This window comes from Tyto alba, unplaced genomic scaffold (genome assembly GCF_018691265.1).
Source record: "Tyto alba isolate M040663 unplaced genomic scaffold, T.alba_DEE_v4.0 Super-Scaffold_48, whole genome shotgun sequence".
In the NCBI taxonomy this organism is placed as follows: domain Eukaryota; kingdom Metazoa; phylum Chordata; class Aves; order Strigiformes; family Tytonidae; genus Tyto; species Tyto alba.
The window spans coordinates 4806357-4820631 of NW_024881324.1; the positions used below are offsets into that span (position 1 = coordinate 4806357).

The window sequence follows — 14275 nt, forward strand, 5'->3', positions numbered from 1 at the left end:
TGAGGAAAGAAAATCCATTCCCATATTGTTCTGACGTGGTACCACAGTGAAGAACTCTACAGCTTTTGCCTTCATATCACTGGTTTTAAAACACTACAACCCACAAACCCTAAAATCCTGCAAGCTTTGTTCAGTTTGAGCCAATGGATTCCCTTCTTTTCCCCGGTGGGGGTCACTTGATGCAACTAAAACTACCCAGAGGTCAGTAAGTTAGGACTGTCTCAAGGAAAAGTCATGGGTCAAATGCCCTATAAGCAGCTAACAAAAGACATGTTTTTGCATCAGAGTAACTGCAAACCTCAGCTTCCTCCTACTTAGACAAGCTACAACCACAGGACGTCAGGGAAACATCGGCCACCAGACCTGCCTCTGCATGACTTCGGCCCTCCTCAAGTTAGCAGTGCCACTGGTGCCACGGTGCTGAAAGAGCTGAGTGAAGTGCTATACTTGTGAATACAGTTCTCCTTACAGTGTCCATCAAAAACACTCATGCGCAAAGTAGCACTTCCCCCTGCTCAAGCACAAAGGCAAGAAAAAGCTGTTCCAAATATCTTAAAGAGCGGGTGAAAATACAACCTTTTGTTTAACCGCCCACCAAAATTACACCTATATGAAATCCAGGTCAAAATCCTCAGGTTGAACTCACTCATCTTCTGTATTATCTTTCTTTCTCTCTTGCACATGCATGTGTTCACACACACCCACACATCTAGGTCCCAGTGCCACTGTGCATATGCTTAACTGAAGCCCTCGGACCACAGAACGAGCAGCCCATCGCTGAAGCACCACACTGAATACATGCACTGAAACCCCTTGAACTGACACTGCAGTAAATCTACAGAGGGCCTTCATAAATTGTCTGGGGAGCCTTCAAGGACAAAGACCCAAATGGTTTTAATTTCCCTCTAAGTGATAGCCATAGTTAATACCAGATTTGGCAGGAAGCAGGCATTCCATGCCCATTGGGCTTATATGGACATGAAAAAGAGTTTATGTTTGACATTTGCTTTAAAAACATAATGAAAACCTCTTGCTCTTTCAAGTCCCAAACTTGCATTAGTTTCTGAGAGCCTATTACTTTAAAAAAAGCATTTGTTGGCTCTGCATGCTTGGAGAACTGACAAGAAAGCATTAAGAGTAGGCTCTTCGTTAGCATTCTGTAGCTGGATGACAGAGAACAGGGAGCAAGAGAAACAAGATGCTGAACAGCACATTCACTCTCTGTCCCCCCTACAACTGTTTTTGATAAATAAGAAGTGGCTTATGACATCAAGCTCTGATTCATCACTGGCAGCTCACCATCGATTAACAGAAAGGAAAGCATATATAGTATTTCTTCTCAGGGCAGAAGGTATGAAAGGGCCAAGGCCAGCTAGTTGTGAGAAGAGGAAGCAGCAGTTTAATAGAGCTCTTGCAAGTCCCACAGTCACAACATAACCAACCTCAACCCTCCACCCCAAAACCTCTATGGGAACGAAAGAGAGACATCTTGCCCTATGTATCACAGCTCCTGAAAAAATGGCTGACTTCACACCATGTGTAAGGCAGCATACAGAAAGGCATAATTCAACTGTTAAAAATCATGACATAAGGAAAGGAACAGCTCTGTGGTGTGCCCCACATCCACTGTGACCATGACTTACTGCTTTATGTTTCATTACTTAAAATTAATATACCACCAGTTTAGCCATGTGGTCAAATACATTCTGGGGTTCACAGGTAACTGGAGATATGAATGGTGTGGCATGTGAATACATCCACACATGTACTCTGACATGCACACATGCAGATTATGTGCTGTATTTTGTAAAAATATATGGTTTTTTTTTCTTTTTAAATCAGAACTCTTTCTACAGAAACTGCTCATATTCATACCCACGGAGTAAAGGTGCACTTAGGATTATCATTATAGCTTAAGTGACCAAGAAGTGATGGACAAGTCCTAGTTTTGGTGACTCTGAAGGGGATCCGAGACATAACTTTTCTTAAAGCCCACAGGGTCCAAAAGGGTTTTAGAAAACAGCAGGTCAACTCAAGGTGACTATTTTATTACCAGCCGTCTGAAGTTGGAAGACAGGAAAGACTGGGATAGAGCAAGAGTTGGCCCTTCCCCGGACAGGGAGTAACTTCCATGACCAGCTGGACCTGGGGCCAGCAGGAAGACCTACAAACCAGGTGCAGCAGCACGACAAATCTGTGGATTGACAGCAGATTTGTCAGGGAGCAAGGCATGCTCAAAGCTGGTCATCACATGGGATTTGGAAATTAATTCTGTTTTCAAAAGCCAATTCAGAAATACCGGACTGAACCACCTCCTAACCATCATGATTTGAAGTGGTCATCCTTGCCATAGCAAGTTCCTGAGGTTTGATAAGAGTCCTTACAAGGAAAGGTACTGGATGGATGATAATAAGTAGGAATTTCAAAAGACTTCGACATAAACTTCACTTTACCTTATCACCCTAAAAGCTTCTTTAGTTTTATGTGTGTGTTATAAAATGAAACAGACCAGGAAAGAATGAGAGTGCTTATTCACTTCAGTTAGCTCTAGCTTCATTAATTTTTTTCTCACCAGATCTGGAACATCTCTGATAAACAATAGCTGCAGCCGACTCTAAAACATTTCACATTTGTGTTACTTGTGAGAGCTGAAACAGCTATTTATGCCCTTAATTCAAAGGGAAAGACCCACAAGACAGTGGCATTTGGCTTTAATTGCAAAGATCTTATAAGAATAAAACATACAGTCAGGAACCCATTATTATTGAAAGCAGTATTGGCTAATGGTTAAAGCACAGATAAACTGAAGTAAGATCTGTTACAGGCTGTGCTACCAAGTTTTTCTGGTTAAGTGTCTTTTCACCATTCCATTTATTTCATTACCACCAAGATGAAAAAGTGCCGTGTTGTGACAGAGACAATGGAAAATCTGCAAAACTGGAATCAAAATGATGACTTAAAAATTCCCATACTTACAAATGACACCTGAGGTTGTCGTTTGCTTCATTTGAAAAAGAAGCTCTAGGATTTTACATACAAGTTTTATTTTGAATATGCTACCAATTTTGAAGTTAGAGGTATTCTCAATGATCATTCAAACAGAACTTTTAATTAAAGTAATTGTTTCAGACATAAAGCATGAAGGCATACATGTACATTTCAGGCGATTCTGATTCTTGCTGTCCTTATATGGTGATAAAATTTGCACTGTGCCTTTAGGTCAAACTTCCTTTCCCATTTGATCTTACAGCTTGCAGGTCATTGAACAAATAAACAGGGTTTCAATAAGCACACCCCATAGTAATCCTACAAGAAAAATGAGCTCCCAGTTAAGCAGAATAATAATTTCTGACTCAGAAATTGGTGAAATAGTAGGGCAGAGACTGACTAGAATGCTAGACAACAAATGCAAGAAATCCTGAACTATTTCAATGCTTTTTTCTAAGGCCAAAACCATTACTCAAGTCCTGAATGGGTGAGCTGCCAAAGAGCATGTTGTAATGCCTTCAGTTGTCACAAAGCAGAGTCAAACTCCTCACCATCTTGCAAGGTACTACAGAGGGCACAAAGTAAGACAAAAATAATCTCAACCCCTCACAGACACTGAGAAACACCTAGCATACACGCAGCACTAGCCACATGGTTACTTCTTACATTCCCTCCCTGTTTACTTGAGTTAGAATGGCAAAATCCCATCCAGCTGGAAAATCTAATCCTGCTCATTTTGGCTCTGTATGTATTATAAACAGAGGAGGCTAGAAAGAGAAAAGAAACAAAAAGTTCGTGCATCACTGTCTTCTCTTCATCTAACAGACGGCCACTTCACATTTGGGGCTTTTTTGGCCATGTGGAGGGGAAAGGTTTTTCCCATAAGTGATCAATTACAGAAAGTGGCAGGTCACATAAAATGAATTTACAACATGAAGTTAGCTGTAACATCCAGCCACTGGGACTGTTGTGGTTTGAGCCTGGTCGGCAGCCAACCACCCCGCAGCCACTCGCCCAGCCTTCCCCCACCCCACCTGGGGATGGGGGAGGGAATTGGAGGGGTAAAAGGAGACTCACAAGTTGAGATAGAAACAGTTTAATAATGGTAATAAAATGAGAACAATGACAGTAGTAGAAAATATAAACGGGCAATGCACAATGCAATTGCTCACCACCCGCTGACCGATACCCAGCCCGTGCCCGGCCAGCGACCCCGAAATACCAAGATCCCACAATTGCAATCTTGGAAGAAAGAGAGAGAGAGAGAGAGAGAGAGAGAGAGAGAGAGCCCCTTCCCGCCCACCCCTCCTCTATACAGTGAACATGACATCCCATGATATGGAATATTTCACTGGCCAGTTTGGGGCTGGTGCTCTGGCCGTGCTCCCTCCCTGCTCCCTGTGCCCTTGCGCACGGGCAGGACAGGGGGAGTCGGAGAGTCCTTGAAGTCTCAGCAGCAGCTGAAAACATCAGGGTGCTATCAGCATTCTTCTCATACCAAACCCAAAGCTGAATCCAAAACACAGCACTGTTCTAGTTACCAAAAAGGAACATTGACTCTATTCCAGCCCAAACCAGGACAGGGACTCAGTGTTGTCATGTACTATGCACCATAGCCTCTTTTCTAATGGTCAAACCTAGACAGTGGGAATTCACATTAAAAAAGCAGTACAGCATGTGAACTGACAGAGTTGCTTGCAAGCTGTTAGCTGACTTCTAACTTAAATCTCCTTTTCTTCCCTTGGTCCCTCACACATATGCCTTCCCAGTCCAGCCTATACATAAAAAGGTTAACATGAAGAATATTGTTAACTACCACCCATGCTAAAGATGAAAAAGCCCCCTGAAATCTAAGTTGAATTTTCTGCAGGGGATTTCTATTTTAACTGCCAAGGCACTATATCCTGTATGAATTATTTCCTGGGTAAAAGGTATCTTAATTTGCCTGGAGTTTTGGGGCAGTCATTACCAGCTTGGTATGAGACCAAATCAGGATTCTTAAACCTCATTGATGTGTTTGACGCTTCTCCAGTCGTCTCTCATAATGCTGTAAGGAGATGCACAAAGAGCTGGGCTTGGCACTGAAGGTTTTGTTGCTGGAAGAGCCATAGAATCAGACCCCAGTTCACCAACTGCAGATATCTAAACCAGGGCCTATATTATACATAAACAACTAAGCATGTTAAAGTATGAAATATCAGGGTTGAACAAGTAAAAAGCTATACCAGGATACATCACAGAGAGTTTCACACCCAAACGTCATGTGACCTATGTACCCATGTTAGGGGAAAAAGGAGGGCAGGGGGCAAGAAAGTTGTTTCCATAAAGGTATCTGAGGGGATGCAACAAAGCAAACGGAAATATCAAGTAGTTATCTCTTCAGAGGAAAACACGAGAGGGTGTAATGAGAAGCACTGCTATGGTTGGGGAAGAGAGGGAAAATTTATCATGCCCAGCATGGGTCACTAGGGGATTAAACATGCCTAAACATTAATTCAGTAAAATATCTTAAGTCATCTTTGAAATTAATTTTCAGTTTCTAGAGATGTTAAGATCACATGAGCCTGTAAGTATTTAATTGTATAGGAAAAGGCTTAAGAAACTGCTTAATGTTCACATGCTGTGTTGAATGCTGCTGGAGCTAAGTACATATGCAGACTCACGATGACTCCTCAACTTCTTACATGAGTAGAGCAGAGTGGAGGAGGAAGGGAAATGCTGCTAACATTTTAGTTTTTCATGAGAGAGGCCAGGACTGCACAGGCACCAGTGCTTCTCAAGCATTTATTAAAATCAGCAGGAGCCCTCTCTGCTGTTGGAGGGCCATAGGATCTGCATCAGCCCTGCGGTCAGGAGGAAGGACCAGCTGGAATGAAAGAAAAATAGGAAAAGGAGCACGACTCTCATTGCCCATATCATAAAAGAACTGATGTTTTGAATAACAATTATGATAATTTAATCGTTGGTTTGGATGATTAAACAATGTGTATCAGTGATGGAATTGTGATCTGAACCATTTGTGCAAAGAAACACCTTTATGAAATGGTGGGCTGATGGAAACTATTTAAACCCCCCGCTTTTAACCAGCTAGATTTGAAGAAGATTGGACCCACTTACATTCAACACATTCTTTTCTCCCTCACTGTTCTCTGAGACTTTTATTCTATCAGTTTTCTGGATAACCAAAGACTGCCCAAGATCCATGAAACTTCCCTATTTAGATTAAAAAACCCCAGAACCAACAACGAATTTTCTTTTAGAACAGTACAATTTAACATTCATAGTCTGTGGGAAGAAACAATTCTGAAATTATAAAGCAAGAGCAATGCTCAAAGTAACCCACAAACTCTTTAAAAAAATGTTTTCTATTGTAAGTTTCATGGGAAAGTTGTTCATCTTGCGGGAGGTCACTTGAGGGCAGTAACTGAGCCATTTGAGGAACTTTTACTTTCTGACTAGTCACTTAATATTCTTCTGGAAGGAAAAAGTGTTTTAAATCCTTCCTTGCTTATCAATTCCTCTAAGAAATTAATTTAGTTAAGTTTTGAAGCTGAATTTATTTTTCTAAAAAAAATCTTTACTTCCCTCTTGCTGAAAACTACTATAAAACTGGATTAAACTGACAGAAAACTATCCAGCCCCATTTTCAACAGGACATATCAGAGCTGTCAGGCAGAAGGCAGGACACTGAGGTGAAGATGTAATTCTTTCCAGTGACAGACATTACGTTTCAGCGTACTTCACCTGTCTGAGACCACTTGGCAACCTAACTGATAGAGCAGCTAAAATTGCTTGAAGTTTTTGAAAAGCTTTTCCCCTTCCTTAGGCATTAAACGTATGATAGACACCTTGCACTTAAGGAACCAGACATTGTGCTGAAGACCTTGAAAAGAACTCCGGTTGCATACTGTTATGTAGTCTGCTAATGGCTAGCTTCCACCTTCCTCAAGACTCTCATGTACTAAATAATGTTAGCAGTAGGGACATCAATGCATTAACTAACCTGACCGGTTAAATAATAATAACGGAGTGGGAGTAAGATACATAGTCTAAGAGATTTCCCATCTACATACAATAATAAAAGTGATGCCACTTTCCTCCAGAATGTATTCATTAGATGAAAGAACAGATTTATTAACAAAAAGGTGATTGGCCCACAGGATTCATCAGCTTCTTGAATAATAGGATTTGACTAATAATGCCCGAATCAGGTGAGTCTTCTACAGTTGTCATCCTCTTGGCCTGCAATCTGCACAGAGGACCTAGCTCTGGCAAAAAAAAAAAAAAAAATATATATATATATATATATATAAAACTATTCTTAAGGATTCCTTTTGTTTTATTCTTACTTTTCTGTTGCATAACACAATATGAGGAAATGATGCTAAAGACTTCTGAGCTTGTGGGTATTTTGGGCCAGTGCTGCTATTTGCTTAGTATTCAATCCAAAACCCCTTTAAAATCTTTCTTCCTGGAAGAACTACTTTTCTTCCTATTCTTTCCATCTGTATAAATAAGCCATGAGTACCAGAAGCCAGAATATTCCTGCAGGGAGATTATGGACTGTGTAATGCTGGTGACTACTCTCTGATTCATCCTCACATTTGCACACTTTAACCCGGAGTCAGAGCTAGAAAAATATAATCTGGAAGACTACTGTACAGAGAAGACAGTATGGAGATCCATTTGGACTGTCCTTTTTTCCTTGCTCTGCACAAGTGACAACTCACTCCTTAAAAAGAAATATGATTCAGTGGAAAAGCATTACACTGAGGACCAAAAAAAATGGAGTCTTGTGTATGTGCTGAGCAACTCTGGAAAACTCTTACTTCATTTACTTTACTTTGCACTTCAGTCTTCACCAATGCTTTTTGGCTTGCTGACAGAAGACAGCAGGACTGATACACCTTTTTTCTTTTTCAAGAGAGCATCAGCAACACAAAACACAGGCGTTTTTAATCATAAAATGTCATGAGCTGTACAAACACCAGTACTTCAACTGAAGTTATCAGAAACTATATGCAAACAAGTTCATAACTCCCACACTCAACTTCCAAGGAAAAAAATCAAAACATCCCAAGAATTGCTCCTCTAAGAAGGCCGACCTCACTGAAGGTTCTTCAGGGAGTCTGACCACCCTTACAATATTATACACAAAAAGAAATTTAAAGACGTGGTTAAAAAGTAAAGATTAAGACAATGAGTTTTCAGGTAACATTGGGATCTGCTCAGGAAGGATTGCCTACAGAAACTGAGCCAGGGCTGGAGCTTGCATACAGTCCTGACTCCAGTCCAGACTGAACAGGGAATTCAACAGTCACTGTCACTGCGGCCCCTCACAGAAAGCTGATAAACCATCCATGGATGAGACCTTACCAAAAATAATTGCAAAGCTGTGGCATTAGTGCCAATTTTGTTAGCTCAATTCCATTGATTCCAAGAGAAAAATACTTGTCTAATATAGTCGTACTTGAAAAATCTACCCCTCCCCTTGAAAATACAAAACAAATAAATGCCCTCACTCTTTAAAACACCTTCCTAGAGTCAAATTTATGCTATTTTCCCCTCAACTTTGTGTTAAGACCTTCTGGCATATTCTGAGACAGAATGTCTAATGTTACTATTATTTCAACCACCCAGTGGTAGAAATTCAAATGGCCTATTGTGTAATTATATATCTTCCTGCTGGAAGAGAAAGATCAATAGAAATTTAACAATATAGAAAGCTCATATTTTAAGCTGTTGCTTGTTGCCTCCTTTTTCATGTTCCAGATGTAAAATAAAGCCACTGATGTTAATACATCCTGCCCACATGTTTTCTGTTTCATAGTAGCAGCATAAATTGGAGCCTATGCCAGCTTTGTAGACTATTCCGTCATTTGAACTCATTTTATAACCAATATTTTAAGAATTACTGGCCCGGCTTCCCCTATCACTTATACTAATTTAAAACTGATGAAATGCAATTGGTTTCAGAGAAGAAACTCTTGATTTATACTAATATATAATAAGAGAAGAATGCAGACCATCCATTTCATAGAGTATGGGGTATGAGGGTGGTGACGCTATTCTTAGCCCCAGCAGTCCCTGCTATATCCCTACAGACTGGTGCTAAGGAAAATACAGGATTATCTTGTTGGTTGGCGTTACCCTCTCCCTTTCCTTTTCAGTATCACAGAAAGGGGAGTTTAACATCATTTAACGTGCTCTCTTGCTCCTGGGTTCAATGCTTAGGTTCCCTTGATCCTTAAGGATATCTTAACAAGAAAAGGAAGACTCAAGAACATACTTCGAAGTAAAATCTAGCTTAAAAGGAGTTACTCCTAAACAATGTTAGTAACATTAATTAGCCATAGAGCCCTCTGAGCAGCACTCTCAATCAGCAGCCCCAGGCAGCCACAATGAAAAGCAGGAACCAAAGTGTGGTGGGGCAAAACTGTTGTGGTAAACAGGTACCAGAGCAGTCTGACACTGTTTCTGGGCAATGGGTTTACCCATCCCTAATTAAGTCCTAGTAATACAAATGATGGCATGGAAGACAGAACAAGGCACGGCTTTTGCTCCGAAAGTCATAGAGTGTGGAGCATTTTCTTAAGGTGTTTCAAAAACGTCCAGCAAAATTGGGGTCCTAGTGCCAATGGAGTCACTGCACAATGACCAGTTAGTAAAGTTCCCTCTAGTAAAGCAAGCCCTAGTAAGGTTCTTAAGTCAGATTCACTGTGCAGGAGCTAAGAGTTACTAAAAAAATGATACTTATCAATCCCTGATTTTTTTTTTTTTTTAAAAAGTTTGTTACAATAATATCTTTTTCCATTGTAAGATTATGATTTTCAGGTTTAACATTGTGCCTGAGGTCACAGGCTAATGTTTCTTTGGCAAGAGATCACTGGCGATCATTGTATATGCTTTCAAATGGAATAAAGGTCCTTCTAATTCTGAGCGAAGGCAAAAAATGCAGCCCTTTAAATAAGTCACTTGTCTACAACTGAACGCTGGCCATATTACACCTCAGAGAAAAGTAATTCTGGCAGGAAAACATACACTGAGATATTTCCTTGGCAGCTTTTTATAATAAAATGGTTATTTGAAGCTGGTTTGAAACGTTAGACACAAGAGTGATGGAGATGGTTTCACAGATAGAGTGCACATGCAATGGTTAAAGGGAGCTTGAAACCAGTAAAGATTATTTAGTGCATATATCCACAGTTTGCCACTTGTGTGGTATATTATTCATGAATTTCTGGAAAACTAATCCTAAAAAGTTTCAGCAGAAATGGCATGTTTTCAGAAGGGATTTGAAACGACCGAGGTTGCTGACTCAAGCATGCAAGCAGAGGGGGAGACTGCTAAGTGTGCCGAACCCCAGCCAGCAAATTCAAACATATGCTTAGCATGAATTTAAACCCATTGTTGAATCAAGCTTTCAGAGGTAACCCAGAAGGAAGTGCACGAAACTTCAAATGTCCAGAGGTTTGCTTAGCAAACCAGAAACAGAGATGCTTGGATGAGCCCCTGGAATGAGCTGCTTGGCGCTCCCGCTCCCGACTCACGCCCTGGAGAGGTTTCTGGTACTTCCTATTGCAGTTGGGCTGAGAGGCCGCTATTTCGGCAGCTTCTGTGGTTTTGTCCATTTTTTGTCATAAATTCGAAGGGAACCCATCACTGAGATCAAGTGGCTTTAAAACCAGAATTTCCCGAAGTTGATCAGACTCTCAAACAGTGAAAAGTTGGTACGGGCACTTCAGGATTACCAGCCCATCCTCATTTTTTGGACATTTCTTTTCCATAACCGCCCCCGAAAAGCGACGGAGGTGCACGTTCCAAGGTCCCCGACTCCGCAGGCCCCAAGGGCTCCGGGGCCGGGGCCGAGCCGGCGCGGCGGGAAAACCCGCCTACGCGCCCGGGCGCCGAGAGGAGCCCGCGGCGGGAGTCACGCGCCCGCCCCGCACGCCCGCGCCTCCGCTTCCCCCGCCGCCGCGGAGGAAGGCGGCGCGCGGCCGCGCAGGCTCCGCGCCGCGCCGCGCCGACCCCCGCCCCCGCCCGTCCCCTCAGCGCCGAGCCTCGGGCGGCGCGGCCCCGCGCGTCCCGCCTTACCTGCTTCATCGTCTCGGCCTCTTCCTGCGCCGGGCGGCGGCGCCGGGGCGGGGGGCGCGGCTCCGTCCCGCGGCACGCCAGGCTGGCCCGGCCGCCCATGGGGCGCTCCCGGCCGCGGCCCCCGGCGCTCTGCCCTCGCCTCACCCGCCGCCGGCAGCCATGAGGGCCGCCCCCGCGCGGGGCTTTCCGCGGCCGCCCCGAGCCGTCCCCGGCCCGGCCGCTCTCCCGGGGCTCCTTCCCTCAGCGCTTCACCCCTTTGTTACCGGGCTCCCCAGCTGACCGCGCCGTGCCCCCCTCCGCGCCCGGGACGGCAAATCAGAGAGCCGGTCCCGAAAGCTCTTGCCTCCAGCTGGGGAAACTTAGCCTTCCCTATTCCTAGTGGGAGGGTTTTGGGATCACCGAGTGGTGTGGATACAATAACAAACGAAACTAATAATTCGCCAAGCGGTCCGCTCCGGAGGGTGCGCGGCTTTTGTGCGGAAGAGCAGTGAGCTTTCCAGCAATCTGTCACTAAAGCAAGCTGAGAGCACCCAAGTAACTTGAGAGAGGAAAGTGGGGATTTAAAGTTGACACCGAGAATGACTTTGAAAACAGTTTCAGCAGGGGGGAACCTACAGGAATTTCCTGCTTCTTTGTGTAGTCTGCCTGCCCGCGTACATTAATTTAGTTAGTTTTTTTAGTTTTTTAACAGAACCTATTCTCCCTGCCTGCAAAAGGGTGCTTACTGCGGAGGGGCAGGAAGAATAACCGTGTGATAGAAACTCGGTACCATAAGCTCAGAGTCAGGGGCTCTGTTCCCCTCTTCGCCAAAGACTTTTGCTATCGTGCAATTTACATTTATAGAAATGTGCTGTAATTTTGCATGTTTTAATTCTTGCATCTCCAGCTTTAGGAAAGGCACAGCTGCTTTAACCACAGTGCCAAGAATACATAACTCCCACCAAGACCCAAGGGCATAACACTGCATAACTTGCTACTATAATTAAGGGATCACGGGCAACGTCTTTCAGCTGTCTTCACTCTGGGTTTCCAAGTTTTCTCCTCTACAAAAAAAAAAAAAAAAAGATACGACGCAGTATAAAGCCACTCTTCCTTGACTCTGACATGTCCTGGGAAGTTCAAGGCATATTTACTTGACTGTCATGCTGCAAAATATATCTGTAACTGAACAGCAGAGAGAGTTCATTACCTATTTCCAAGCATTTGAATCTCAGTGTTCTGGCAGAGGCATCTTGAAATAGATTTTGAGGAACTGGGTTGATTGGGTTTGGTTTTCCTCAAGAAACAGAAGAGATGAGAAATAATTCCTTAACATTTTTGTTGTGGTAACATCTGACATGTTATGATTTTGGTTAAAACAACATGTCTTTTACACAGCTATAAAGGAAAATTAATTAAAAGGTTTTTAACAATATTATTTATTTGTACCATTGGGATGATCTAATTGAGAACTTGGCCGCCATTATGGCAGGCACTTGACTTCAAGTGACTTAAGTTATTTTACTTTATACAATGAGATGGTCTTGTGCACGGAGGAGTTCAGGTATACTCTGAGTAGCATACATGAAGTCGTTTCTGGTCTGTCAGCTTAGTTTTCACTGCATAAATCTTCCCATGTTTCTTCCCACAGCCTCCATTGCCTGAACTCTGTGTTCAAAGTCTGAATGCACAAATGGGTTATTTCTGCAGGACAGGGGGTAGATTAAAAGAGAAGAGGTCATTGTACAGGAAGAGCTATTCTTAGATAACTTGAAGGCTGATATTGTCATTTAAGCTTTTCCCTGACAAGGCACAAATCATGACTAATGAGCTGTATTTGAAGTGCCCCAAACAGACTGGAGTTATAATATGGGAATGTGTATGTGAAGGTGACTTTTATGAGCTAGAGACAAAAGCAACCTCTACAACTCGCAGTTGCACTGGCTCATCCAGTCCAAGGAGAGTTCATCTGGTCCTTGTCAACTGATCTACAAATAAAAGGCAGGAAGACAGAAGAAAAGTTACTTTGGCAGTATAGGAATGGCTATTGACAGGTTTGAAATCCCTTTGCAGAAATGAAATTATATAAATGTGGAAATGTCCACTCCTTCTGAAAGACTTTTCACCGTTCTACCTTACTGGAATGATCACTTCCATTGCTTTAGTGCTTTGACCCTACTTTTAATTACTGTCATCTTCTAAAGATGACTTGGTATGTGTGAAAGGGTTTGTAAAGCTTAACTAATCAATCCAATGTTTTTATGGCTCTGCTGCTTGTTATGTTTTTTTTTTTAAAAAAACAAACAAACAAACAAAACAAAACAAAACAAAAACAGTATTTTTTCCTCAAAACCAAAGTAGAATTAAGAATTCCAAGGGGACAGAGTCATACTGCTGGTAGATCACTAAGGTTATAACCTTCTTGACTAGTGCTACCCTTTGTATATAGATTCTTGACATGCAGCCGGGCAGCTTGTCAACTAACCTTCCAAAATAGATCACTGAACTTTATTACAACTTTCTTTAACAGAGGTAACCAAGAGCATTTTGGGACTCAAATACCAGATTCTCCTCTGGATTAGGCATTGACCCTGGCACCTGTATGCAAAAATATTCAGTGGTTATTTGTTCATAATTAGAAGGGAATTTTATCTGTGGGTTCCACGAGGTGGTGACCCTGTCATTGACATGTCAAAAGCTCTCAACTTCCATTAACTGGTAATTCAGGGAACTCATTACCACAAACCTGATCCAGTGCAGTACCTGCAATGAAAAGAGTGTCTTTTTAAAGAAAGTAGTAAATGTGGTTTTATTTATAGGAGGGGCAGGCACACATTAATGACCCATCATTATTAAAGTAAATAGGAATGGAAGAAAGAGTTTCCTTAACTATTCAGTCCCCCTCTTACTTCCTCCACCATTGTTAGCAGCTAGAAAAGATGGGTTTCAGCCCTGTCACTAGCAAACTAGAGGGAGGTTGGGGAGGACCAAGGAGTGTGGGGAAAGAGGTAAAAAACAATGCACAAATGCATAGTGATTTCAAATTAACTGTGGCTAAGACATAGATCACTTCCTAGAGAATAATGACCACAGCCCAAGGCAAAGCTGTATTAGCATTAGGTCTGCCATTAACTCTCCAGGAAATGCACCAGCCTGAAGTCATTAATGAAATTATAACCAGTTATTTGGTAGGAGAGGGATTAGTCAGGCAAAA

The 14275-nt window shown here is 42.4% G+C and overlaps 1 protein-coding gene across 4 annotated transcripts in view; it reads right to left on the reverse strand.

The window, feature by feature from the left end:
* The window catches only part of TNS3 (tensin 3), a 222796-nt gene extending 211331 nt beyond the window's left edge, over positions 1-11465 (reverse strand). For 3 of the 4 annotated variants that reach the window (XM_042806674.1, XM_042806673.1, XM_042806672.1), the window contains exon 1: positions 11083-11463. In XM_042806674.1, the coding sequence (XP_042662608.1) occupies positions 11083-11181 (99 nt within the window). In that variant the 5' untranslated portion in view covers positions 11182-11463. Of the gene's footprint in view, positions 1-11082 lie in introns of all 4 variants that reach the window. The other variant, XM_032998809.2, reaches the window with a different exon arrangement.
* Positions 11466-14275: the final 2810 nt, after the last annotated feature.